The sequence below is a fragment of the Varanus komodoensis genome, unplaced genomic scaffold, assembly GCF_004798865.1.
Source record: "Varanus komodoensis strain SLA01 unplaced genomic scaffold, ASM479886v1 scaffold55, whole genome shotgun sequence".
In the NCBI taxonomy this organism is placed as follows: Eukaryota; Metazoa; Chordata; class Lepidosauria; order Squamata; family Varanidae; genus Varanus; species Varanus komodoensis.
The window spans coordinates 229349-256184 of NW_025336157.1; the positions used below are offsets into that span (position 1 = coordinate 229349).

The window sequence follows — 26836 nt, forward strand, 5'->3', positions numbered from 1 at the left end:
AGCAGCTGCTCTCCGGCTTTCAGGGGGGATGTTTCCTCCAGCCCTTCCTGGGCACGGGAGCTTTGCCCCGGAGCTGCAGCTCCTCCTGTAGCTTCCTGCCTCTCTTGCTCTCCTTGGCCGCTGTCGGAACAGAATGGAGCAAAGTTTGATCGTGCACCAGCAGGGGGAAAAGCTGCTAGTCCTCATGGATGTGTGCTGCCTGCCTGGCAAGAGGCAGCATGCCTAGATAGGCCGATTGCTGCAGAACACGGGCGGGAGCTCATAGTGGGCTGATCTCTGGGGAAGAGACCTGGGCCTGATCCAGTGCGGCGCATGGGATGCTCTCACATATGGGGCTGCATGCATGTGTGCGTTTGAGCGCGTGGGCTGCAGCAGAAAGCTGCTCTTGCTCTCACCGTGTGGGTGAGCTCCTTTGGCCAGGTCCCCAAGTTGGGTGACATCCAGGGTCAGGCGGAGCGAAAGCTCCTTAGCGGAATCCGGCAGATTAAGAGCTCTGCAGGGCCTCCTTGGCGGATTCTCCTCTCCTAAGCCCCTTCCTTTGGTTTCGAATTAAAGAGACACGCAGGGCTGCAGCTGTGGCTGCAACTCTGGGATCCACGGGGCGGGATGGGGGGGGGCTCTGCTCCCTCCCCCTCCCCAGGCCTGACTGCATCCGCCTCCCTCTCCCACGGCAGCTTCTGAGAAATTCAGCTCTGCTTCAGAAGCCTCTCAGCCTGTGCCCGGCACCAAAGCGCCAGAACTGGTGTGCTTTGCCCAACGTCCTTCCCGGGAGCCGCAAGATGCCCTTCCGGGGCTCCCCGCTCTGGGGGACTTAGCAAGCATGCAGACTTGGGTTGGGGGAGCACCTGGGTCCCTCCAGGCCAGGTCTCCGCCTGCAAAGACCTTCCTCGCCCAAGCCCCAGCCGGATGCGACCCCTGGGATGAAAGTGTTGGCAGGGACCCACAACTGGCCCAGGACGGGCCTGGTGAAAGGGGGGCTCCTGCCCTTCGAGGGACAGCCCTTCCTTGCTCGGGGGCGCCGGCGGTTCTCGTGTGCAAGATCCCCCAGTTCAGCCCCGGATCCTGAGGGAGGTGGGATGGAGAAGGTTTCTGCTGGAGAGCCACCTGCCGCATTTCCCAGTTCGGCGCCCAGCATCTTCAGGTCGCAGGAGAGGGGAAGGAGCCGGTGGCAGTGGCCAGTCCTGGGCGTGCGGGAGACAAGTCCTAACCTACTGCAGAGCAACCTCCTCGGAAAGGGAGTGCCACTCCAAAGCATGCCGAAGGCAAGCGCTTCCTCCCCAGTCTCCCCGGTTAAAAGCCCAGCAGGGTGCAGGTGAAGAGCAGCTCCTCTGGGGAAGCCTAGTCACTCCAGCGCCCATGCAGGTGTTGGGAAAGGGCCGAGACGGCACTTTGCCAGCTGCGGGAGACCAGGGGCCGGAGCCGCATAAATGCCTGTGCTAAATCCAGCTTATGTGGGGCCACAGTCACACTCCCCAGCTGTCTGTGCCCCATTCTTCCAGCCCTGCTCCCTCCCCCCAGCCGCCTCCCAGTTGCTGGTTTCGCACCTTTTCCGCCATTTTGCCTCCGTTCTCGAAAGCTTGAAACGGTCCCAGGCTCAGCGGCTGCAAGGAGAGTTTGCAACCAGGAGGTGCCACCGTTTCGGCTGGTCCCCAAGAGCATCATATGAATGAAATTTGGGGCCCAGGCGGGAAAAGGTTCAGCGCCCGGCAAAAGGCAGCCCTGGGCTTGCTTAACGCTTGTAGGGATGGCTCCTCGAGAGAAAGAGAGAACTTCCTGGCGGAGCGTGTGCTTTGAGTGCAGAAGGCTCCCTGTTCCGTTCCCGGTGTCCCACTTAAAAGGATCAGGTGATGCCAGGGCCTTCCTTGCCTGAATTCCCCAAAAGCAGCTGACAGTCCCAAGGAAGGGTGATGGACAGGTGATCTGCTCTGCTCCAGGGCATCTCGTGTCCCCCACAGACTTGGCCAGGGCAGGCCACGGCGCATCCAGCACCGGAGGGATCCCGACAAGGCCTCCGTGGCAGCTCGGTGCGGGCCTCTCCCAGCCGGCCAAATCGAAGTGGCTGACTGGGAACGTGACTCCCGCTTCCTGGCGGAGAAGCGCCCGGCCTCACGTGGCTGCTCTGACGGTGTGCTGAGCTGAGTGCTGCCGCCGGAGCATGCGCATCCCGTGCTCCTGGTGGACCGCTCTGTTCCCGTAAGTCAGCCACTGCTCCGGAACGGCCCACTGCGCTTACAGGAAGCGCTCCCTGATTTGGCTTTGGGGGCTTTCTGCCCACGGCGCTGCACCCACCCTGGCGAGGCGCACCGGTGCGTCTTGCCGCGTCCCGCAAATGGCTCTGCTGAAAGCATTTTGGCGAACGACTTCCTTTCCGCAGGGAGCAGAGGCCGCCTTCCTGCCCTCCCCGTAACCGCCCTGGGCTGGCCAAGTCCTTAATGGAGGAAGCTGCGCGGCCAGCCGGTCACGTCGGGCGCTTCCAGGCCGTGCGCACCATTCCCGGCCGAGCCGGTGTCTCTTCCGTTCCGGGCCAGACAGTATCCATGCAGCACTTTGACCCACTCTCCCGAAACTGCTGAGCTGAGCTTGATGGAGCCCTAATTTTGGCGGATGGCTGGGCAGGACTAAACGGGATTCTGCTCTCCTGTTCTGTCAAACCTCTTTGGGGCCAGGAAAAAGCAGCAGAGGCCTGCAAGACGGAGAGAAACTGCGTCTTGGCCCCCAGCCTGGTTGGGGCCGAGATCCTCCCATTCTGTATAAAGCATTTCCTGCTTCTCAAAGGAGAAAGAGAACAAAGATGTCCAAAACCTCAAGGTGTCTCGGCAGCGGTGCTCGTCAGGGCTGCTGCCTCAGACGTGTGTCCGTTTCTCTTCAGCATCACCGTGGAAATGTGTGGCAAGCTAGCTAGACAGTAGAAAATAGCCCCTGGGCAGTGCAGACTGGAGCAGGAATGGCTACTGCCGGAGCCGGGAAGGCCGTCCGTGCGTGCAAGCGCCGGCTGGGCATGTGGCGGAACCCCGGAGCCCGGGCAAGCGCCCAGCGTGGCAGCGTCGTCGCGGCCGGAAGCCGTGCATGGAGTGGGCCAGCGGGCTGGACTGTGGGACTGGGGAGGTGCAGGCTCTGGCCCTCACTCAACCCTAAAGCTCCCAGGCCTGCCTCTGACCCCACTTACCTACCTCGCGGGGCTGTTGTGAGGATTAAACAGGGAGGAAGAGGAGGCATCGCTGGCATCGCTAATGTGCCCTGGCGGCTTTGCAAGAGGGAACGTGTTGGTGATGCCGTGGGAGCAGGCAGCTGGCCTCCCCCTGCGCTTTCCAGAGGGCTGATGCGGCCGTGGGAGCCTTCCCCGCCGTTGGCGTGCTCCGTGCGCCGCGCTGCGCTGCGTGTTGTGGCATCGCCGGGGAGGGGGCACGAGCGCCGTTGTGTTTTTCCGAGAGGAAGGGGGAGAGGCAGAAAGCGCTGCCTCTTGAGTTAAATCTGGCTGGTGTAGGAGGATGCAGCCTTTAGAATTCCGTGAGCTTCTTTTCGTTGGTGCGGAAGGGGGGTGAGACTCGTGGGGCCTGGCGAGGCCGGGGGAGCCCAAGCCGCACTGGCACAGGCACAGGCACAGGCAGGCAGCAGCTGCCCTAAGGAATTCTGGGCAGGCCTTTTCCAGCCCTGGCTGGAGATGCCAGGGGTCGGGGCCTTCTGTGTGCGCCCGGGGGCTCGGGCACTGACCCAGCCCTGCCCCTTGAGGGCAGCCAGCTTGCAAAGCTCGGATCTTGGAGCATGACCTGCCGGAGCAGCCAGGTGTACTTGCAGGTGCGCACAGAGAGGCAGGTGGCCAGAATGAGGCTTTGGTGGCATTTGCTTGGGAAAAGCCGCTGTCTGGAGCCCCGTATCTGCATGGCTGACCATTCATTTTACTGAAGAACAGCAGGAGACTTCTACTGAGTCCACCCAAGGTCCATTGAATCCGCGGCAGGAGGGGAGGGCGGCAAGGGCCTCCCACCCATGTTCCCCAGCATGTGAAGGACCCTCCTCAGGTCCGTACCCTAACCCACTTCTGAGCATGAGCAGAAGGGGAGAGGGTCCCCATCTGGACTGGGGCGGAGCACCTACATTGTCTGTTTAATTCCTGTCCAGGCTTTCTGCCAAAGAATGGCGCTCAGGGCCACTAAAAGCAAAATTCAGCTCACAACATGGAGGAGTTGCCCTCTGGCTCTTGAGCCGGGGGACCACTTCTGAGCACGTTTCAGCGTCCATGTGCTGGGGCACATGGGTGGGAGGGTGCTGATGGGAACAGAATTCTGGATGAGGTGGACACCAGCTCTGCCCCGGCATGGCTGTTCTTAGGATCTCGCGACCCATCTCTGAGCAGCTTGCGGTAGTCCAGGCAGGGTGCCACGGATTCGAGGCTAACCCTGTGATAAAGCCAGCTCGGGTGCATCTTGCCTCTTGGCACAGCGCTGGCGACGCCAGGGCCCCCGGTTTTCCTGCCTGCGTTTGTTTCACAGCACAATTGTCTCCAGAAAGCATGAATCTTGATGGAGGACAGCCTTTGGCAAGGTCAGAACCCTGAGCTGTGATTGCTCAGCCCTCTTTTGAGAAGCAAACGTGGCCCGGCGAAGGCCCAGAGAAAGCCGCAACTGATTCCTTGATAACACTCCATCAATTCTGGTCATGAACAAAACGTCCTCATGAGCGGAAGGGGAGGCAGAACCTGCTGGAAGTTTTCCGGCTGCAGAGCAGCGTATTGCTAAAGGCCTCAGAGCCTCTCCAGGATGCTGTGCACAACGCTGAACGATAATTCACCATAATAAGCAGAATGATTTCGAAATCTATTCAGTGCCGAACATTTTGGCTTCTGCCGTGATGGGGACAGGGATGGAAAGGGGCGCTTAGAGGGGCGGTGTTGCGGGGGGGTGGGGGGAGGTGAGCGTCACTAGAAAGGCAGAAACAAAGGTTTAGGGGTGAGATCTCCATTCTCCTCGAGGTTAAGGCCCCCTGGACTCAGTTCTGTCTGTAGACTCGGCCGTTTTCCTTTCCGCCCTGCAAGTTGGTGTCCAATGTTTCAGGACAGGCAGTTGTCATCTGGGGAGACTTGGTGCAGGCGTTCCCAGAGGCCGCCCTGCGATCTTCACCTAAAGGGAGGTTTGCAGGCAGGGCGTCTGCACGCAGGTAAGCGACCCGAGCGGCAGTGGGGGAGCCTGCATGCCCACAGCTGTTGCGTGCTTGGGGTTGGCGGCTGGTGGGGCAGAGCCTCCATCATCCTGCTGTGTGGGTCCAGGGACCCAAGTGCTAACTCTGACCGCCCCCCCCCCGCCTCTTTTTAATCCTGCCGGCCTGAGTCTGGAATTTTTTCAGTCCCTCTCACCAGCTGTGGGTGTGTTTGGCCCCGGTGGATGCTTGGGAATTACAGATTGCGATAAAACGCAGCCCTGCGCATTCTTTATCTGGGAGCAATCCCTGCAATTGCAAGGGAGTAATAAAACCAAGGTACCTCTTGCCCCTGTGGAAGTATCCGTCTCACGCAAGGCGGGGTTGTGCCCCCAGAGCTTCTCCCAAGTTGAGTCGGATCTTGGGCTGCAAGAGTCTGGCCCTCGGGCCGTGAACCTACACGAATGCCAGAGCCTCAGAAGCTGTTCAGTAGCAAGTTCGGACCCTTGCTCCATCTAACCTAGTGCAGCCCACACTGACCGGCAGCAGCAGCCCCCTGTGGTTTCCTGGCCTTTCCTAGAGATGCCGGGGTCAAACTGGGGACCTTCTGCGTGGAAAGAGGGGCTGTGCCATTGAGCTGCATAGGAATGCTGGAAGCTGTCAGCCCGAGTCACATCCTACGTCCATCTAGCCCAGTAGGGTAAACACTGACTGGCAGCTGCAGAGCTTGCAGCAAGAGTCATTCCCATGGAGGCAGTGGGTGTTGAACCTTGGATCAAACACAGGCCATGGAGGAAAGCTCCTATCGAACATTGATTGATGGAGCGATCAATTGATGAATAAAACTTCCAGAATGGAATGATTCTACTGATGGAAAAGTTAAGAAATGATGCAAGAAAGAAAAGGGTTTTTTAAACGCAGGGAGCACCCCGACCACGGTCAAACTGGTGCCATCTTGTCAGGTTCACAAAAGGGGGAATTCAGAGAAATCCAGCTGACGAATGTCCTAATTATCTGTGTTGCTCGTTACAAGTACACAGCGCTGACATGCAAGGTGGGATCCTGACACGCCATGCAGACGCCACACGCCCTCATTCCTTTAAACCTGTTTCGGTGGAAAGCAACCAGCTGGCGTTACCCTTTCCTCTATTTATTTTGCTGGCGGCTCGAATATTCCTGATATCTGGAATACTCGTGGAGCACCAAGCATTGCCAAAGAAGCCAGTGGGGGTGGGGGCAGCATCTCTGCGGCCTGTGCATGAATAGGGAGGTGGAAAGGGGGCGAGCCTTCTCCTCCTCCCCACACCCATCCTGGAGAGCCGGGGTCCTTCCAGATGCCGTGGGAGCCACACTCCCATCAGCCCCAGCTGCTCTGGCCGCTGGCCAGGCATGCCTGGGAGTTGTAACCCAGCACCATCTGGGAGGGGGACGGTTCCTCAGCCCCGTCCTGCGAGCTGCGCTCCGTCGTGGGGGGGTTCTCTGCACCCACGCATGCTTTTCCTAGCTGAGCAATTTCTCCCGAGAGCCGGCAGTGGCTAATTTTCTGGCTAGCCAGATCCACCGCCCAGGCAGCGCATCGGAGGCTGCAAAGACACGGGGCGGAGAGAGGGGGGGAGAGGGAATGCGGAGCAGCTGGTGCCGTCTCCCCTCTTCCCATCCACGCTGTCAGAGGCAAGAGAAGACACGTTTGCAGGGAAAATAGAGAAATCTCTGCCTTTAATCTCTGATACTTATGCTAATGATGGAATTTCTATTAAGTTTCTAATGATCTTTGTCAGTTTCCCGGGTTTAAAAATAAACCCCCATTACGGCCCATTATTCATGCCATAACAGTGCCATTCATGGCATGCCAGCACCGGTATCAATATTTACTTTCTAAAAGCACAGAATTAATGGGATGAGAATGGCGTTCCGGCATTCATTAATAGGAGCCGCACACCTGGGTGGGGGCAGTGGCAGGCATGGCGGCGGCGGCGGGGGGCGTGTGCCGGGGGGGGACATGGGCGCGGATCCAGCCGCAGAGCGGTTGCTGCGGTGTGGCCTGCTGCAGGGGAAACGGAGAGGCCTTGGGGAAGGGGCGTTCCGTGGGCCGCGTGGGCCCGGCCGCGGTCCCCGAACCTGCTGCTTCCGGAGCGTGGGTGCGTCCCCCGGAGCAAGCCTCGCACCGCCCGGCTGCTGGGAGGGCTGTCCGGGCTGCATTCTCGGTTTTCCAGGCAACTGGAACTTGGGCTCCTTTTCCCCTGTTTTCCTCCTCTGTTTCCTGCCGCCGTTGGGGGCCGAGCGGCTGCTTTTCCCGCTAGAAAGCTCCCCCACCGCCCCGTGAAAAGGATCAGGTGGTGGGAAAGACTTGGTTTCATCCGGAGAGGCCTTCCCCAGCCTGCTGCCTTCCAGCTGCTTTGGCTTACAGCTCCCAGCATCCTTGGCCATGTTGGCTGGGGCTGATGGGCATGGAAGCCCAAATCGCCTGGGAGGGCTGGATTCAATGGTATACATGACATTGCTGCATGTCCTTGCTTCTGTTTTATCTTTGTTATTTTGCCGTCGTCGTTGTTGTTACTGTTGTTATTACGGCAGTAGCAGATGATATTCCAGGGTCAAGCCGGGAGGCGAGCTTCCTCCCGTGCCGCTTCCACCCTCCGGAGGATGCCCGTGACCTCCGCGTCTGGGGGCTATGGGCGACCTCGCTGGACTGTGCTGTTAGACAATAGCCCAGCCCCACAGAAAGCAGAGCGAGCCCCTCGGAGGGCCAGGTTGAGCCGCCTTGGAGTAGCCTTCCGTTTCCTTCCCAACACCATGCGGCGCTGCTGCCAGCCAGAGTGCGGGCAGCTTCCTGCAAACTTTGAATAGGTTGTGCCTCAATTCCCAGAATTCCCAGCCAGTGGCCAAAGGCTTGGCATTCTGGGAGTTACCGCCCGGCAGGCTGGGGAAGCCTGCTCTTCCCTGGAGAGGGTGACTTGCCGTAAGCCCATTTCCTGGCGTCATTTCCTCTCTCATGCAGAAGGCCCAGTATTGCCAGCACTGACAGGCAGCAGCAGCTCTCCAAGGTCTCTGTTTCTGCTCCTGCTTGAAGATGCTGCTGTTCCTATTAGGCCATCAGGAAAAACGGCATTTACGATTTTGCGATTCACTCGCCCCTTTCCCGCCTTAAATGCTTTTTTTCAGAAGCTGTTGAGCTGCTGTCCTATCAGGACAGAGCATTTTCCCAAATGGAAGACAGTCTTCCCGTATTTTTTTTCTGCAGAAAAAAAATCCATTTCAGAAATTCAGTGCTAAAACCGTGGACGATGCCCGTTGCCAGAACGGACTAATACAGCCCTCCCCAACCTGGTGGCCTTCGGAAGGCTTTGGACCGCAACTCCCAGCATTCTCATCCAGCAGGATGACTGGGAATTCTGGGTACGGCAGCCAGGTGTGCCTGGCAGGCACCAGGGTGGAGAGGGCTGCGCTTGCAGGCTTCCGAACTGTAACGGATGTTTTTCAGCAAGTGACTCAGAGGATGCCGACGGAGCCTTGAAGGAGCAAGCTGCAGTTTCTCAGTTGTTGAGTGTCCAGCAGCTCCGGGGACCGAGCGCTGAACCTGTGTTGATGCAGCAGCTGTTTTCAGCACCGTTGTCTTTGCGTTCTCTTCGCTGTAAACCAGGCGCAGAGTATCCGTGCCGTTGTCGTACCATTTTCACAAGGCACCGCTAAGGTACGACCTTGGAGAATTGCGGCGTGGTTCTTCCCATGCCGGCTGCCTCAGAAAGGGGAGGGACCCACGCCTGCGTCCGCAGCTCTGAGGTCGGGCAATTCCCAGCGTCACGGCAGGGATTCCTGGCAACCCAGTCCTATCCCGGCACTATCCGTTGGCCTCAGGATGGCTCCAAGAATGTCGTTTATCTTGTCCCCTCGAATATTTCTGCTGAAATACGGAATGCTGTACTGGGACAAAACATTAACATGGGGAATTTGGGTTTAGCTTTTTTATTTACGAAATACAAAGTAAAGGGGATGAATCGGGTCCCTCTCAGCAGAAGGGGAGCTCTGCGTAATTGTTGGGCTACAGCTCCCATCAACTATAGCCAGTAGTGAGGATGATGGGAGCTGTAGGCCAAAGCATCTCCGGCTCTGGAGCAGCAGAACAGTTCCTGATGCAACCATTTTCTTTTGCAAAGGGATAAGGAGGGCTTGAAGGCAGAAGGAGCAAGGCCAAAATACCGGCACATGTTTCAGGATGGGAGCGGGATGCTGTCGAAAAGCAGCCAAGGTGCCAAATTGGGGGGGTGCTAGGTGGGAAGTCCTGGAGGGACAGATGGCCCTGCGAGTTCGGTGTCCCGGTGGGTGTGCAGTGAGAAACGGCAGCCGATTTCCCCTTGGTTTAAAGGCTTGGAAAGAAGCTAAAGCGAAGTTCGGGACTCCCCATCTGGAGTTTCGCCCTTCCTTCTTTTGCCTGAGTCATTCTGCATGGCAAGCCTCTTCTCTGGGGAGAAGCTGCTGCCAGTCAGAGCATGTGGTACTGAATCAGTGGGCTGTGATTTTGAATCAGTGACCTGGGGTAGAATTAGGGCACCAACGTCAGCCCACACGCACCGAGAAGAATGCATTCCTACTTCCGGTAGCAGTGACAACGTGTGCACCTGCCACCTCTTGTGGCTCAGTGTCCAGTGGGGGAAACATCCGGTACCTTCCGGAGTTTTACGGAAACCGTCCCGGGGCAGAGCTGCACGAGACGTCCAGTCGCCTGGCGCTGCGTTTGGCTTCTTCTTGGCACCTTTCAAATGGCCCCGTCTTTCCAGCCACGCCACCAGGGCTGGTGATGCGTGTATGTTAGCTTAATTGATTTTTTTTGCTGGTTTGTGCATTCCTCCTGTTTTTATGATTTGTGCCGTGTTGGTTTTAGACGATGTGTTGCAGGAGTTAACTTGCGCTCGATAATGGTGGTGCAGCTAGGAGATTTCTGATCCTAGACTACACAGGAATTTTAAACCCCGTAACGATCCTGGGCTTTTCCTTCCCTTGTGTACCGCTTCTTGCGAAACACCCCACACCGATTTCTCTCCCCCGCCCCAGCCCGGTGCCACACTTTATAAGTGTTCCTGCAATCCAGATACCTTGGAGCTATAAAACAATGCAATCTATTTTTACGTATTAAACCCACTTAAATTTTATTACTGTTGTGACTACAAGGGCAAAATGGAGTTTGTTTCTGCAGCGTGGATGCCGTTCGTGGTTTCTTGGGAATATGCAGCATTTCATTGTGGGGAAAAAAGATTTGCAAATGACCATTTGTAACCAGTGTCGCAATATAAAAAGCTCGAAAAAAAATCGCAAGTTGAGTCCTTCAGCCTCGTTGAGTCCTGCTGCGCCCGCCCGCGGATGCCTCTCTGCCAGTGCCCACGCAACCCGCCCCTCCATGCTGGTCGCTTGGGATTTGGACTCGTGCACCCCTGGTGAGCCACCCTGGGCCTTGGTTAAACGGTGCACCCCGAGTGCTGAGTTCACACCTGCTGAACAGTCCCGCCCTGGGAGTGTGCAATGCCAGAGGCGTGAGGCGTTTTGGAGTAATTTCACGACGGGACGAACGTCTCTCGGGGAAGCGTTCAGCTGAGCAGAGGTTCCGCCAGAGGGTCAGAGCAGCTCCATCCGACTCTGGGATTGTGTGAATGGCCCTGAGAAATGGTTCCTACCTCGACCGTCGTGTCAGGGAAGGGCGAAGGTAGAAGACAAAGGGGAAGGCCAAATAAGAGAAGGAGAGATCCCATAAAGGAAGCCTCAGGCTTGACGTGGAAGAGCGGGATGGCGCTGTCCTGGGAGGGAGTTCGTGCTATGTAGGGTCGCTATGAGTCACTGATGAATGGATGGCGCATCACAACCATAGATTTCATTCCCTCACCGCGGATCCCAGTGGCCGGGGCTGGGCATATGGGAAGCGGCCATGTCTGGAAGGTGCCCCAGATCCTGTTCTGTCTGCACTGACTGGCAGCAGCTCTCCAGGGCTTTAGACACGTCTCACTGGGATTGAGCTCTGAGCTCTCTGCGTGCAAAACTGGAGCCCATCGCCAGTGAGAGCTACCCCACGGTAGCTTCTAGCTCAGCCGTTGCGAGGGAAAATCACTCTCTGTATGCACAGGAGCTCCCTTGGCCTGGCTGCTGTCCCTGCAGAGCATCCTCGGGTGTGCGGTCTCGCCGTGGTGAAAGGCCTCGCAGGCCCAGTGCCTTGAAAGCCTCCGCACCTCCCCCGGAGCGAAAAGGCTCCGCGATAGCCAGATGCCCTTGAGACGGGAGAAGCTTGTGCGAGCACACGAGTGCGCCCATGTGCATGCAGTGCTCAGCTCCTCCGCGGCCACAGGGCCACGGCGCGTGGTGCTTCGCCCGGACTCCCTCCACCTCCCCGAAGGGGTCCCGGGGCTCGGACCTGCATGCAGAGAGCTTATTCCAAGGTGCTCCTGGGCAAAAATAAATTGTGCAGGGGAAACAAAAGGCGGGATAGAAAAGGCAGGCTAGAAAAACCCAACCTAATTAGGATTATGGTAATCGTAATGATATAGTTTTGTGCATCTGGGAATGTGGATTTTCATCTTTTTATTGTTTTTCATTAGAAGCGTTGTGGGAGGTGCTCGCATATTTGGGGATGGGCCACAGTTAAAGGATTCTCGCGGCTGCAAACCTAGCTTGGAATGAGTCCGTGCTAGAGAGACAGGATTGCCTAGTGGTTAGAGTGCTGGACCGGGATTCGGGAGACCTGGGTTCATGTCCTCACGTGGCCACGCAGCTCACTGGGTGACTTTGGGCCAGTCGTTGGCTCCCAGCCTAACCTACCTCACAGGGTTGTTGTCAGGATAACCGGGTGAGTTGGAGAACTTTGTAAGCCGTCACGCTTCTTGCAGGAAAGAAGGTAGAGTGTAAATCCAATCCAGTCATCATAGCAACTTCCTGTCCATCCCAGTGTTTGCACTCTGTGCATGCCCAGATAGGCACTTGGAGAGGGGTCCAGAGGACGCATGTTTCTGCCTCTGACTTTGCCTGCATTCCTCTCCCACCCTTTTCGGGCCCTCCCTAGGAGGAGAAGCCCCTTCCCTCCCCCCTCCCGGCCCTTAATGGGGTGGTGAATTATTCAAGGCTGCCCCTTTCTTGCCAAATCCCTGGGGAGGGAGGAGAAGGCGGAGGATCTAAGCGTCTTCCCAGCGACCTACATTTTCATTCTCTCTGTTCCTCCCCACACGCACTTTCCTCCCTGGCTCAGCCTGAGCAGCCGAGGCTGGGGGGGGTGCCTGTGGGGGGCAGAAATCCACGGGCTCGGTCCTGCTCGCACCGCCCTGGCTTTGCACGCACCCCCTTGCTGGAAAGCTCTCCTGTCCTGCAGAGCTGCCCCCCAGACAAAGGGGGCGGCCCAGCCGCAGAGGGCGCCGTTCCCTGCAGGGATCCGGACCTGGATCCTTCTGGCCTTCCTCCGACGCCCCAAGCAGGGCTGGGGCACGTGCTGTGCTCGTGCAGCCTCTGCTTTTCGGGGCAGCCCCGAACCACGTGCCAGCCGAGGAAAGCAGGCACGGAATCACAGAACGAGAGTGCCTCTGAGCATGTGCCCAGCCCAGCGTTTCCGTTCAGCACCGGAACTGGAGCTTGTGCACAAATGCGCCACTTTCCTGCCAACTCTCTCAATGAGTGGAAGCTTAATTTAGGGATGAGGGGGCTTTGGATGGTATAAAAGATGGTATAAAAAGGGCTTTGTCTGTTCGTATTCCCCCAGGTATGGAAGCGTGTCCTCCTCAGGAGTGGTCTCTGCCCCACAGGGCTTACAGTCTGTGGAAGAGTGGGGGAAGGAATGAGAGAGGGAGTATGCCAAGGTGTTGATGGTTAATTCCTCGAAATAGGGAGGTGACTGAGCGTGGAGGCCTGGGTCTCTGATCTCGGGGGTGTGGAGAGCAAGCAGGTGCTCTCTGCACTTGCTCAGAGGTTGCTTTCTGTGTATGGTCTCCGCATGGTGGCTTGGATACAGATTATACCATAAAACTCACTATTCAGAGGATACAGTGTTGGAAAACAAACAAACAGAATGCAAGCCTCATTTTTACTCAGAACCCAGCGAGAAAAAGAAAGAGAAACCAGAGCAATTCCAAAACCAGTTGAAGGACAGAAAGGTAAAATTCAGGAATCTCGTGTGAAAGGAAAGTGTGGCAGTTAAAAATCGGTTGGAACAGCTGACCTGGAGAGGCTTTTGGAAGGTCAGGAGGGACGGGCTGATCCTCTGGGAGGGAGTTCTGCAGATTTCGGGCCACTACAGAAAAGGCCCCGTTGCTGAGCTGGCAGTGTGGATCCGCTTGGTGAAGGAGGCGCTCCGAGAGCCCCGATTCCGCCCGCAGCCCCGGGAACACGTGGGCTCGGAGGCGGCGCGTTTCACCCCCCGGCCCCGACCCACGTCCGGGCTTTCCGGGGAGAGCGTTGGGCTCTGCCGCCGACAGCACTGGTGGGCAAAGCTGCCCCGGCGACGCGAACAGAGAGCCGCTTGTGGCCCAGGAGCCATCCGCGGATGTGCACAACGGCACGGAGGAAGAGGCGTCCTCCTGGGCAGGTTGCTCTGTGGGTTCGCATTTTGCCCGGGCTCCGGCCCCGTCCAGGTGCGCGGCAGGGCCAGGTGCGCAGCAGAAGAAGACTTTGTCTCCACAGACTGGCAGATGCTTCGCGAAGCAAAGGGCCAAGGCGCACACTGTGGGGAAGGCAGCAAAAGAAAGCAGTTCACGCCTCAGGGAGCAAAACATCTCCTGCGTGGAAGCGCCCTGTGCCCTCCGGAGCGTCCCACGATCAAAATCCCAGTGCACCAGGAACAGGGCCCTGCTCCCCACTCCACCCGCCGGGAGCACCTCCTGCCCCCGGAGTCCCCTTGGGCTTTGCCACGCACGTGTCGCTCAGCGCTCCGGCGGTGCCCCCTCCCACGTCGGCTCCCGCGCCTTCCCCCTTTCATCCTGGACTCGGGCAGCTGCGTCCAGTTCTGCGCTCCGGGCTTCGGAAAGCCGATTGCCGAGTTGGGGAGTGGGCAGGAAAGGACCCCTGGAAGGATCCGGGGGTGGAGCAGCTTCCCGGGAAGCTCGCGATGGCTGGTGCCGTTTGGCTTAAGGGAAAAGGCAGGTGGACGGAGGCATGAGAAAGGGGCTCAAGATCCCGTCTGAAAGGGAGGGAGTTCCCCCCCCATGAGAACCCCAAAGGTTCATCCCACAAGGCTGCTGTGGGAAGATCCAGGGAAGATCAAAGGGAAGCCGTCTTCACATCCTGCATAAATCGTGCATAAATTGTGGGATTCGCTTCCACAGGATGCCGTGACAGCCAGGCGTTTGGGCGGCTTCAAAGAGGGAGTGGGCGCATGCCTGGAGGGGAAGGCTGGCCAAAGCTACTAGTCCTCATGACCACGTGCTTTGTCCAGGCTCAGAGGCAGTGTGTCTCTGCGCATCACGTGCCGGGAGCACGGACAGGGGTTGCCGCTGCTCTCGCATCCGGCTTGTGGGTTTCCTGTGGGCAGAATCCTGGACCAGATAAAAACGGTGGGCTGCCCCAGTGGATTTCTGATGCTCAGCATCTCATAGAGAAACCAAACATTTTGAGCGCACCAAGAATGGGCTGACAGCGCGGTCCCATTGGGCGAAGTTGCGCTTAATGCTTCCTTCTTTTCTGAGAATCGTCATTAGATGCGCATAGTGAAGTTTCGGGTGGATAAATCTATCACTTTGGCATACCTTCACCTTATCAGTTCCCACCATTTTATCACTTCATTTATTTTTATCGATTTTTAATTAGCGATAAAATGCTTTCTTTGACTCTGTGTGTGTGTGTGTGTGTGTGTGTGTGTGTAAAATTAACTTATGCACATAATTGTGCTTAAACAAAAGAGCTCTAATACGATTTTTTAATACACCTGCTGGTCACTGCCAGATTTTATTTTCTGGTCACTGCTATTTTAATAAATTTCTCCTCCGTTAAAAGACATCAAACATAAATGCATCACAAGTTTGTTGTTTTTTTTTAAAAAAGCACAGATTAAATAATTGAATCTTTTAACGATGAAACAGGAGGGAAATGATTTTAAAATGGCCAAATGGAGATGATGCTTTCCCACCTACAGAAACTATTCAGGGTGGCCAGAACAGGGCCAGGTCGTGCCCACAGGAAAAGTGCAATATTTTGGAAAGTCAGTTAGGGTTCCACTTGTAGCTTTCAGAACAGGAGGAATTGTTGAGTTGTGTTAGGTTGTGCCTGGAAGTGGCCAGGGCTTCACAGTTTTTCCTTTATTACAATTCCGTAGCACTTGATGCTGGAAGTCGTTTGCAGAGAGGAAGGGAGTTAAACGGGTGCATGGTGTGCAAACAGTTCCCATGTGTCCTCAGTATGTTCCATGTGTCTGGGGGGCTTCACAGTGAGCTGCCCTGGAGGCGACCTGTGCATGGACTGCTGAGTCAGGATAGGTGCCCAGCTGGACTGCCAGCCTGAGCCTGAGGGGCAGAGAGGCTTCCTGGAGAACCCCACGCCTCAAACCTGCCCCCTGTCCAGATTAGTGTGCGCACCCCCAGCAGGTCAGAAGAGCCCACCGGTGACGGCCTCTCCACCTGGGTGTATTAGCCCTCATCCAATCTGAGAGGCAGCGTGTTCTAATGGTTAGAGCCTGACAGCCCTCGCAGGGTGGTTGTTGCTGCGAGGGTAAAATGGAGAGGTGGAAAACCTATCAAGCTACAGGGGTTCTTTGCAAGGTATAAAGCGAGACAGGAATGCAGTGTACGAGGGGGTTCTTCAAAAAGTGCCTGCACTTTTAAAAACTCTTCTTTATTAAGAATTTCAAAACCAAATTACATCACTTTTCTACACAGTCACCTCCCGTTGCGATGCGTTTTTCCCAGTGTCGTACCGACTTTTTAATGCCATCAGCAAAAACAAATCTATAAAATAAATTTACGAAATATACAAATGTGGAAGCTTTTTGAAGACCCCTTGTAATAATGACAAGATAACGTCACTGTTATTGTTTTTGACATGGAAGTCGTATTCGGAACTGGTATCCTGCACCCATATCTTAGAGTGGTATAGTCCAGTCCTGACGACCCCATCTCCACCTCCCAGTTGCAGCCTCGGCAGAGTTTATCCGGAGCTGGGGATGGGCAAGCCAGCCCATTCCGCTTGTGCCCGGCCTCCCGTTTTCCCAGTTCTAAACTCCGCTTTTCCGGAACTTTCTCCAGTCTAAAAGTTGGGTCATCCCCCAAAATACTGAGGCTTTTTTTACTGTTCTCATGAAAATTCATGAGCATTTCTTTGCATGCTCCTCCGAAGACGGGCATTTTCGCCTGCATCTCTCCTGCCAGCGTGTCCTCACAAGCCGTTCGCCTAATCGGCTTCCTCTCCTGCCAGGGGCTGGACAGCGGCACGGTCGGACTGTCTTCCGATGTGTCTTGCCACGCCGAGCGCATTAAGAAAACCGAACGTGGCAGTTTCCCGACGCCTTCCACATGGCAGCGCTGCGGCTGATGGCGAGGCCTCCCTTCTCCCCCGCAGTTTTCCATCTGGAAGCCCCGTTCGCTTCCCTCGACTTGCTCTCCAATCCGTCCTGAAGTCGCTGCTGCCGAAAATCAAGTCGAATTTAGCGATGGCGCAAAGCCTTCCAGTCAGGTCTCTCTGCTCCAGTGCATTGGCTTTGCCCGGGAACTGAGCATTTACCACTGAGCAAAACTGAGTTCTGGCAGAAGGCCAGGCACCAATGCCAGCCCAGGTTCCCCTTACCGAATAGACCGATCGGTTTGCGGCCGACTGGCAGCTCCCGCAGAGAAGAGGAACCCGAGCGCGTGCAGAAGCCTCCAGAAACACCTTTGTTTGTTCCTAGGGGCCGGGGACCTTCCTTCCCGTTGGAGCGCCAGGGAAGCACTCGGCCGGCAGCTTCGCCACGCTGCTGTGGGGCTGCGTGTACCGCGTCTTCCTGACCGTGCCTTCTCTCTCTCTCTCTCTCTCTCTCTCCCCCCGCAGCTGGCACCACGTACATTTTCGGCAAGGGCGGGGCGCTGATCACGTACACGTGGCCCCCGAATGACCGCCCGAGCACGCGGGCCGACCGCCTGGCCGTGGGCTTCAGCACGCACCAGAAGAGCGCCATCCTGGTGCGGGTGGACAGCGCCTCGGGGCTGGGCGACTACCTCCAGCTACACATAGTAAGGGCGGGGCGGCGTGGGGGGCGCTGAGCGGGGGGGCGGGCTGGGGTGGGGGGGCAACGGAAGGCCTCGATCGGGGCTCCGGGCCGGGGGGGCGGATCCGGCCCTAGAGTGTTCCCCCGGGGGCCTGACAGGGCCTGTGGCCATGCCCGCACCCCCAACGGTCGGGCGAAGCCGTGGGTTCCGCGCAGTGTTTTTCCACATCCCGAACGGTCAGAAGTCTGCCTAGGCTGCTGCCTGAGGACCCCCTCCTGGCCTCTGGCCACGCGCACCCCTGGAAGGCGGCCGGGGAAGGGGCACCTCCGGAGTGGAAAGCAGAACGGAAGAACGGCAGGTTTGCACCCGGGGTCTGAATGGCATCCAGACTAAGAGGGACTTGCAAACCTGGCCTAAACCCCCCCATTCCTGGTGGGGGGGAGGCAAATGTCCACCCATTTCAGGACCTGGTGTGGGCAAAGAGGCGCAGGGAGAGGAAACCAGGCGTGCGCAGCTTTCCAACGGAAGGGATCTCCCAGTGAATACGAAGTTCGCCACAGATCTTTGCTGGCTGGAGCCCCATTTATTGGTTTATGATACATGCATTTAGGATTAAATGTGTGTTCTGCCTGTTTTCCTCCTGCAAGGGACCCAAGACAGTTTTCTTCCCCCCCCCCCCACCACATGATCCCTGTGACTGGCCCAGTTCCCCAGTTAAGTGGAGATAAGAGGCCAGACTTCCTGAGCCCGAGCCCAACCCTCCGACCGGCCTTCCAGCGCCCCCCAGATGTTTCCCCACTGCGGCTGTCATCCCTGACTGGCTCTGCAGCGAGCCGGATTCCAAACCTGGATGCCGTTCCAGGCATCCCATCCAGCCCAGTGTTGCCAACACTGATTTTCAGCAGCGGTGGCTCCCCAGTTTCAGATGGGTTTTCTAGCCATGCCCAGGGGCTCCTCCTCCAAGCCGCAGCCCTCTTTAAGCGCACCTGGAAGGTGCCAGGACTATTGCCCCGTCAAAAGTCATGTGCACCTTGTCACAGGTGACGCGAACCCCAAGGCAGTTTGAACATCCGGCTCGCCCATTCCCCAAAATTCTCCACTGCCAGGTTTGGAATGAGCAGGTAGGGACAGAAGAACAACCCAGATCTTCTCCTCCGACCCCCAAACAGAAAAGAGCGCACATTTTCTTCCTCTCAGTGGGCACTTTTAAAGCCCCCTTGATGCCCGTTGGGTAAAGGGTGATCGCGAGCACAGAAGGTGCTTTTTCATGATCCCACACTTCCGAATGCAAACCCGAACACAAGGAATTGCAGACGGTTTCCAGGAAAGATGCTCGTCTTCGCAGTGGCTCTGGGGGCTGCGAAAGGGACAGGTTCAAATGACCTGCCGGCAGGGGGCGTCTTCGTTTCGGTCTGGGATCGGATTCCCCTTCAGCCGTGCACAAAAAGGCGCGTGGTGTTCAGCACATGATGATCCACAAACGGTTCTCAGAAAATGTGCATTGCAGTCCGCCCCACTGACGGAATTTTACCTGTGGGCAGGTGTATGCCAGTGATGTTGTCTCCTCTTGATATCCCACCCAGATTTCCCTTCCTCTCTTCTTTCTCTCTTTTTCGTGCTGCTAATATATCTAAAAATATATCCATGAAGGAGGGCAAGATGGTTGGAGTTCTGGGTTGTTGGCACGGGTTGGAAGCAGACTTTCTGGGAAGGATTTGTGGCATTCACCTTTCCTTTCATCCTGCTTTCATTTATTAAGTTTCTATGCCGCCCAACAGCCGAAGGAACCTGGGCAGTTTACAAGGATTAAAACCCTAAAATGCTGTCTGATTACGTCATATCAAACCAGTGTACAAAAATATAACCGTTTAAAACAGTCAGTGCAGAAAATTCCAGGAGACTTATCACATGTCAAATCCCTAGAAGCAGAGGGAGACTTTTTTCTGAACGCGGGTGCCACTACCAAAGAGGCCCCGTCCTTCCTGGCAGGCGCCTGCGTTCCCTTGGAAGGGTGTGAGGAAGAGCCTGGCATGACCATGACTGTAGCAGGTGGGCAAGCGTTGCTGGGTTTTGTAGTCCTTAATACCCAGTCACCGCTTCCCCTTATGCTCTGCGTCTGCTTGTGGCTAAATGCCTGCTCTTCCCTCAAAGGGGTCTGGCAGATGAGGGGACAGCCCAGTTTTTAGTATGTGTTTTTTAGTATGTGCTTCTGGAGTCGAAACTCGCTCAGATCTCGGAGATGGGAGCACACGCTGCACTTCTGCTCAGGGCGTGCCCAGGCCTGACGTCCTCACACATCTCATCCTGAAGCTGAGCATGTGGATGGTCAAAGAAATGGGCCTCAGCACTCTGTGCATGCTCAGAGGCCCTCTTGGCTTCTGGTGGCACATGGTTAATCTACATCTCTGACCTCATTGCGGCAAACGAGGCAGGGGGTCCCCATGATGGGCTTCAGCTGTGCATGAATTCCCTCACCCTGATATGAGTTTGTTTCCGGAACAAATCATTATTGAAAAGCGTTTATTTCATCAAAGTTTAGACGTATTGCAGAGGAGAATAATGTTGTGGCCCAAGTGGGAACCAAGACTGACTCGCTGCACCTGTGTTTATGCGTTTGAACACGTGTCTCCCGTCCGTCAGCCAAAAAGGGCACCCTACGCAGTTTGCAGCATCAAAATATATAAGAACAATCATTAACATATAAAACCACACGACATGTCAGAATAAAATGACCCCCACAAAGCCGGCGGCCCCGCGGTCCCCAGCAACGGCCGCCAAATCTCTCCAGCAGCGATACCCATAAAATACAGCGACGCACCATAAAGCCCAGTGTAAAAATATGGCTAAAAATGGGACGGCGAAGATCCTGGGCAAATCCGTTGGCGCGCTGCGTCGTTCTCCCCCTGCTCCGCCGAGGCGAGGGGCTGCTTTCCTGCCTGGCGCGTCCCACGCCTGCCCCCGGGCGACGGGGCCAGGCCCTGCCCCCCCTCCCTCTGCCCCGCTCGGTTTCCAAGTGGGCCGAGCTGATTAATTCCTCGCCTAGTGTGAACGCGGCATCTTGAAACAGGCCGCGGGCGCCCCGTCCATCTCCGAGTCGTTCCTATTAATATTTATGCACTAATGGTTGTGCATGATATTGGGGGGGCAGAGGGGGGAGAGGGAGGGGGGCCAGCTCGTTACTTAATGAAATACTCCAAAGCAAGGCGTGGGGCGTGCGAGGCTGAGTCCTCCCTCCCTCCCTCCCTCCCTCCGTGCGTGAGATGCTCCGGCTGGGCCCCCCGAAGACCTGCGCAGCCCCCTCCCGAGGCCACAACTTCAGACGGAGGCCCTGCTAGGCCCGCACAAGCCCTGAGGCGCTGGCGGAGGGGGCTGGGGGCGCCTGGACCCCTGCCTCCCAGCGTGCCTCGCGGTGGCTTCCGCCTGACAGGAATCCCGCAGGGGCCACGGACGCGGGAGAGGACGAGCTGGGCGGGCCGGAGGGGGCGAAGCTCCCCTGGCCCCAGGCACAAGCTGCCTGCCCTTCCTTCGCCCTCATGCCGTGCTGCAGCCCACCGTTCCCCCCCCCCCGCTTGCAAGGAGCCCAAGACGGCCTCTGTGTCCTCCTCTTCCTCTCTGAAACCCTCACAACAACCCTGTGAGGTAGGCTGGCCCAAGAGCCAGCGGCACCCCAGAGTCACCCGGTGAGCCTCCTACCCAAGGGAGGAGATCGGCATGGCTCTCCCTGGTCCCAGCCGAACACTCTAACCACTACACTTCCCTGCCTGGCCGCCTCCCGACAAACCCCAGGGCTGCACTCTGGAGAGCCTTCGGTGCCAGCTCCCTGAGACCCCTCCGCCTTCCTGGCCGAGGCTGCCGTCTTCCCAAGGAGGCCTCTTGCCTCGAAGGGCTTCGCAGGCGCCGCCTGTAAACGAGGCTGGCACACTCTTGGCCCGCATTCCCGACCGGCAACCCGCGAGCAAGATGAGCGTCTGTTCTCGCCGGTTTGCATCACTCCCGCGAGTCCAGGGAGGCGGTGATCCGCCTGACTTTCGCTTCCCGCGTCCCTTTCACCAGCTCCGTCTCTCCCGGTTCGCGTGCAGATCTCTGGGCCCGCGTGAACAAAGCTCATCCATGGCCCCGGACTCGAGAGTCCTTCCTAGATTTTGCCCCCAGGACCGTATTTGCGACCTCGGCGCCTGCTGGCCTGCGCCGTGGCTGCTCCCCCTGCCCCCCACCCCCGGGCAACCCACCCCGTGGCCCCCATGCCCTCCAGGCACCCTCCTCTGTGAACCCCAAAATCTCAGCGCCCCAGTGGTGATCCCCACAAAACTCAGGGGATCAGAACCTCCCCGATGCAAACGAAGACTCCCGATTCGGCTTCTGGGAGAGGGGAGGGCTCTGCTTGAGCTGCCCAACGGTTTTAGGCCTCCGTGGACTTCCGGAGAGGGAATGAAAGGAAAGGGAAGACGTGTGGGGTGGGGGCTAGGGTTTGTGCTCGGGGTCTCTGTGGGGAGAGTCGCACGAGGGTTGTTATTCCTGAAGGCCCCACCAAGAAAGGACCAGGTACCCCTTGTCGCTTGGCCCCGGCGGGTTAGAAATACGCTCCGGTCTTTGGGACTCCGGAGCTTGAGAAGTCCCGTCTTTTCTGGCCAAGGGGCCGTGCTGGAGGGGGAACCTCGCCCTGGGGGCAGAAGTCCCAGGGTCACGCCCCGAGGAGGGCCGGGAACGCCCTCGCCTGACCGGTCGCAGCGCTGCTGCCGGTCAGTGCGGGCCAGCCTGGCCCTGGGGAGGGAAGGTCCGGCTCGCGTAAAGGCAGGTTCCTCCAGGAGGCGGCGGGGCGGGCGAGCCGCTCTCGCTGCAGCGAGGCCCCCCGTCTCCCCGGCTGCCCCGTGGCACGCGCCACGGCGAGGCGCCTCCGCTAATGCTGTGTGGCAGGAAAGCAGGCAAGCCGGCGCGGGGAGCACCCGACGTGTCAAGGCGGCCCCTGGGGCAACCTGTGCTCGGCTCGGGCACGCTCGCCTCGCATCCCCGTCCTCGTCACCGCCCCACACGGCTAATGAGGGGCGACAGTGCAGCCCACTGGTGCGGGCATGGTGGCGTCTCCCCCCACCCCACCGCGCCTCTGCTTCTTCCTGGGCCCACCCGTCTTCTCCAGGGAGCCAGGAAACAGGTCCTTGTCTGCGAATACGCAAGGAGAGGAGAGCCGCGGATAGGGGGTGGATAGGGGGTGGAGCGCGCATCCTTTTTTTCCGGCGAGAGGCGGGGAAGGGCCGGGGGGGGCGTCCTTTGTGAAGGTGGAGCAGATGGGGCACGGGAGAGGCTTCGGTGCCTGGGAACCCCAGGCTGCCAGTCCCCCTTTTAGTGGGCTCTGCGGTGGCTGCTCTTGCCGCAGAGCCCCAGAAGCGGTGCGGGCCAGTTGTCGTGGTGTGGGGCCGATCCATGCATTGCCCAGCGCAAGGGGGGGATTTCACTTGGAGGAGCCCCCGGGGCCGCTTGCGAGGGGTAGTCAGGGCAGGTGGCGAAAGCAGTGGGGCAAAAATCCCCCCCAATTTTAGCCTCAATCTCTTTGACCTGCTGCTGCACCTTTGGAGAGAGATTCCCTGGTTTTTGTGGGGGGGGGGCGTCCATCGCCTGTCCAAAAAGGAGCAAAGCAAGGGGCATCTCATTTGCATGGGGACTGGAGGGACCTACATGCAGGGGCGATCCTGCTCACTCGGCGCCGTCGTGGTGGCGAGAGTCGTCGTTGAACTGTGGGCTGGCAGTGCGGCGACGGCAGGCCCGGCGTTCTCTTTGTGCATCGTGTAAAACATTTTTCCCCGCTTGCCAGACCAAAGCACTCCCAGAGCAAAGCAGCTCACATATGCTTGATAAAGGCTGGGCAACCTCTGCCTGAAGGCGTGCGATCTTTAAAAAAGGGAATGGGGAGGGCAAAGGGAGGAAGGAGGCAGAGCTGGGCGGCAGTTCTTAAAGCGAATGGGTCTTGGAGCAGCCGGCTGGAAGGGGGCCGGGGAAGGCCGCAGTCCGCGGGCAGGAGGGGATCCCAGGGGGTCGCGCTCGAATCTTTCCTCAGGCATCCCACGGCGGTGGGCAGATGGCGGGGTTCTGCCCGCGGATCCCGGGGGGCCACGAGCACCAGCTGGTGGGCTTCTTCCGGTGGCTTGGCCCCGAGCGAGGCGGCTTCCCCGCGGCTCGGAGTGAGTGCCACGTCATCTTGTGGGCAGGCGAGGGAGAAAGGCTCCCCCGCCGCCGGTTCTCTCCAGGCTGCTCCGGCCGCCACAGCAGACAAAGCCTTTCCCGCTGGAGCCGGAGCCGCGCGTCCAGAGCGACACTTGCACAAAAGCGGCTGCTGGCGTACCCCTGTGCGGCTGGGGGGGGGGGGGAGGCCGCGCATGCGGCGGATTGGCAGGGGGTGCCGGCTGGGGTGCCTGTGCGCATGCGTGTCCGAGTCCGTGGGCTCTTCCTCCAGCTGCCACGCCGGCTTCTTCTCCGCCTCCCCGGCCGTCTGGCTCCTGGGCCGCTGTGTGTGTGCCTGCGCGGGGCTTTGTCCTGCTCACAAAGAGCATCATGATCGCCTTTGTCTTGGGCGGCATAATTAGCTCACCTGATGGGGGAGGTGCATTGGATGGGGGCTCTGGATGCTCGGCAGCCAGCGCAGGAAGCCTGTGTTTGCTCCACCCGCCTTCCCCATAGGGCTCACTTCAGATGTGTGAGGCTGCAGTTCCCATCATCCCCGAGCACATTAGAGAGTCCCAGCTGCAGGAAAGTGAGTCTGCAGCTGGCCAAGGTTCCGGAGGTGCCTGTGTCCAAGCAAGAGCCTAGTCCTCACTCTTCTGATTGAAATAGGAGCATCGGAGGCCTTATACCAGGTCTGGTTGCTGGCCCAGCTAGTTTAGTGTCCCTGCACTGACTGGTAGCATCTTTCCAGGATCCCAGTCAGGGGCATTTTCATGTGGCAGGGACTGAACCCCGGCCATCCCTGCATAGAGGACCTCTTGGCCGCCACCAGCCCTTTCCGGGGCTTCCCTGATGCCAGCCAGAGGCCCAATCCTCCCAGTCCTGAGGTGGGAGGCCACAGACTGGCTCTTTGCAGGACAGGATTCCTGGAGGAGCCCTGCACTGGGCCCGTCGGTCTAACCTCTCCCAGGCCTGGACGTGGAACGTGTGTGCGCTTCGCAGTGGCCTGGGAGTCTCAGACGCTGCCTTGCAGAGTCAGGCCGCTGGTCCAGGTAGCCCCAGAGTGTTCGCACAGCCCGGCAGCCGCAGCTCTCTAAGCCGGAGTTTTTCCAGGAATACTGGAGAGGCTGCTGGGAATGGGGCCGGGCCTCTTCCCTGACCCACCTGGCGGCGGCAGCACCTGCCTCCTTCTCCTGAGCCAGCCCTGGGCCCACCCATCCCAGTGGAGCCAACACAGGCCGGCAGCAGCAGCTCTCCGGGGTTTCGGTGTGTGTTCCTAACCCTTTCTTGCAATGCCGAGACCAAACGCGGGTCTTCTCCCCACAAAGGCGGCAAAAGCTGAGCTTTGCCCCACTGAGCCGCCAGGCCTTCCCCGAAGCCCATGTGCCCCACAGCTAGACCCCAGCTCCTCCAGGGCCTCCCAGGCCCAGCACCCCGGCATCTTGCACCCGCTGCCATGCACGGAGGGGGAGAAAAGGGCCGGGCGATGCCTGCCTGCCCGCCGAAGCCGCGCTCACGCACGCGCACCCTGCTGCCCGGCTGACATACGGCTGCCCGGCGAGGAGCCCCGCGGGGGGCCGGCTCCCAGCTGGGCACGGGTCGGCAACCGGCCCGCCAGCGCCTCTGATCACTGTTATTAGACGTGTCATCTTGTTTCGCCGGCGCTGCGGGGGGCCCAGCCGCCAGCGGGCCTGCTTATCAGCCCAAGCGCAGCCGCCCGGAGTCCGGCTCTGCTGGAATGGTGCCGCTGCCCGCACCCCCAGCCCCGGGGCTTCACCGCGGCTTAATTCCTGCCTACATCTAATCTGGGCGCCGGGTTTTGATGCTGTTCGTGGAACGGAGTTGTCGGCCTGGGAGCCTGGGCGGTGGGGGCGGGAATAAGAAAACTGGAATTCCCGTGAGGGCATGGAAATAAACCCATGGCTCCCCGCACAACGTGCCCCCTGCCCTGAAAAAAAACCCATCCCACCTGAAAAAGCTTGCCTTCCCCAAGACAAGCACGTGCAGAGTGCAAACGCCCCATGGTCTTGCTTTTTCGTTTTTTTTGCTGTCCTTTTGAATCCCCCAGCATATAGTAAGATGCAAATGCAGAATGCAGATATTCCCACAAAGAGTAAAAGCGGCACGGAATAAAACGCCAAAGAGGAACCGATTCAAGTCCATGAAGCTAACTTAGGAGCGTGCTGGAAGTGCTAAAATGGACACAGCAGCTTGTAAAATGCCTGGTGGGGGGAAAGTCCCCGTGGTGCTGAAAAAAACATTCCTCACGTGCAACCAGCACCGAAAAGCCCCTCTTTCCTGTAGCCACACACCCTCGTCCATCTGCCGCCGTGGTGCCGTGGTTAAGGGTGTAGGGCCAGGACTGGGGCACGGACAGTTTGGGTTCTCGTCCCCACTCAGCCATGGAGCCGACTGGGAGAGAGCCAGTGTGTGTATAGTGGTTAGAGCACTGAGCTGGGAGTTGGGAAAGCCATGGGGTGCACTGGGTAATTGGGCCAGTCAGCAACCCTCCGTTTAACCCGCCTCACAGGGCTGTTGTGCCAATTAGACAGCGAGGAAGAGCAGGTTTACATGTGCCGGCTTAGTTCTGCAACAGAGGGCCCGCCTTCGTTTCGCGTGCAGCATAATTAACTCACCTGACAGGAGGGGGAGCATCGGACGAGGGACTCTGGAAGCTCCAGGAATGCAGGAAGCCTCCGGAGAGCAAGTCACGGCACTGGCCCACCGAGCTCCTGTGTTCCCTCTACCCCCTTCCCATCATCCCCAGCAGTTGGTGCCCTCCTTTCTCTTCCCCCACACCCCCTCTTGAAAGGGGCCACCCGGCCTCGGGGGCCACCCCTTCGTTGTCTCCCCCGCCCCCCCAGCCTCCTCCGTGCCGCTTCCAGCCAGGGCAGCCCAGCCGTGTCGAGGGCCGCCGTGCCTGCCCTTGCATGCCAGGGAGACGGATGGGGGTCACCGAACGGGGGGCACGTGGCTGGAGCCAGTGGCGCCCGCAGCCCCCCCTGCAGCCAGCAGTGAGCCGTTTATCACTCCGGCCGACAGGCGGCCAGCCCTGACGGGAGATTCATGGCGCCTCCTGCCCCATGGCATCTGGACTCATCGCCCGCCCTGCAGGGGCTGGTTGGGTCCGATTCGGCGCCCCCCGGCGATGTGGGGGCCCAGCCCCTTCGTCGCCACACCAACTCCTTTCCTGCCCCTGCCCCATGCACCCAACTCCGAGCAGGCCCTCGGTGGCAGGAGCAGTCCTCCTCTCCGCATTTTATTTATTCATTAGGATATTTTCATCCGGTCCAATACCAGTCGTCTCTGGATGGCTCACAAGATGATAAATACCTAAGAGATACAACAATCAATAACAAGATAAAATTCTCTTCACCACAGCCCTGTGCGCAGCGTTCGGAGCCCCTGGGCGACCAGTC

General features: G+C 58.5%; 1 protein-coding gene across 1 annotated transcript in view; it reads left to right on the plus strand.

The window, feature by feature from the left end:
* The window catches only part of NRXN2 (neurexin 2), a 223678-nt gene that overhangs the window by 138432 nt on the left and 58410 nt on the right, over window positions 1-26836 (plus strand). Inside the window, exon 18 of the mRNA XM_044448354.1 lies at window positions 17107-17288. Within this exon, the coding sequence (XP_044304289.1) occupies window positions 17107-17288 (182 nt within the window). The remainder of the gene's footprint in view (window positions 1-17106; window positions 17289-26836) is intronic.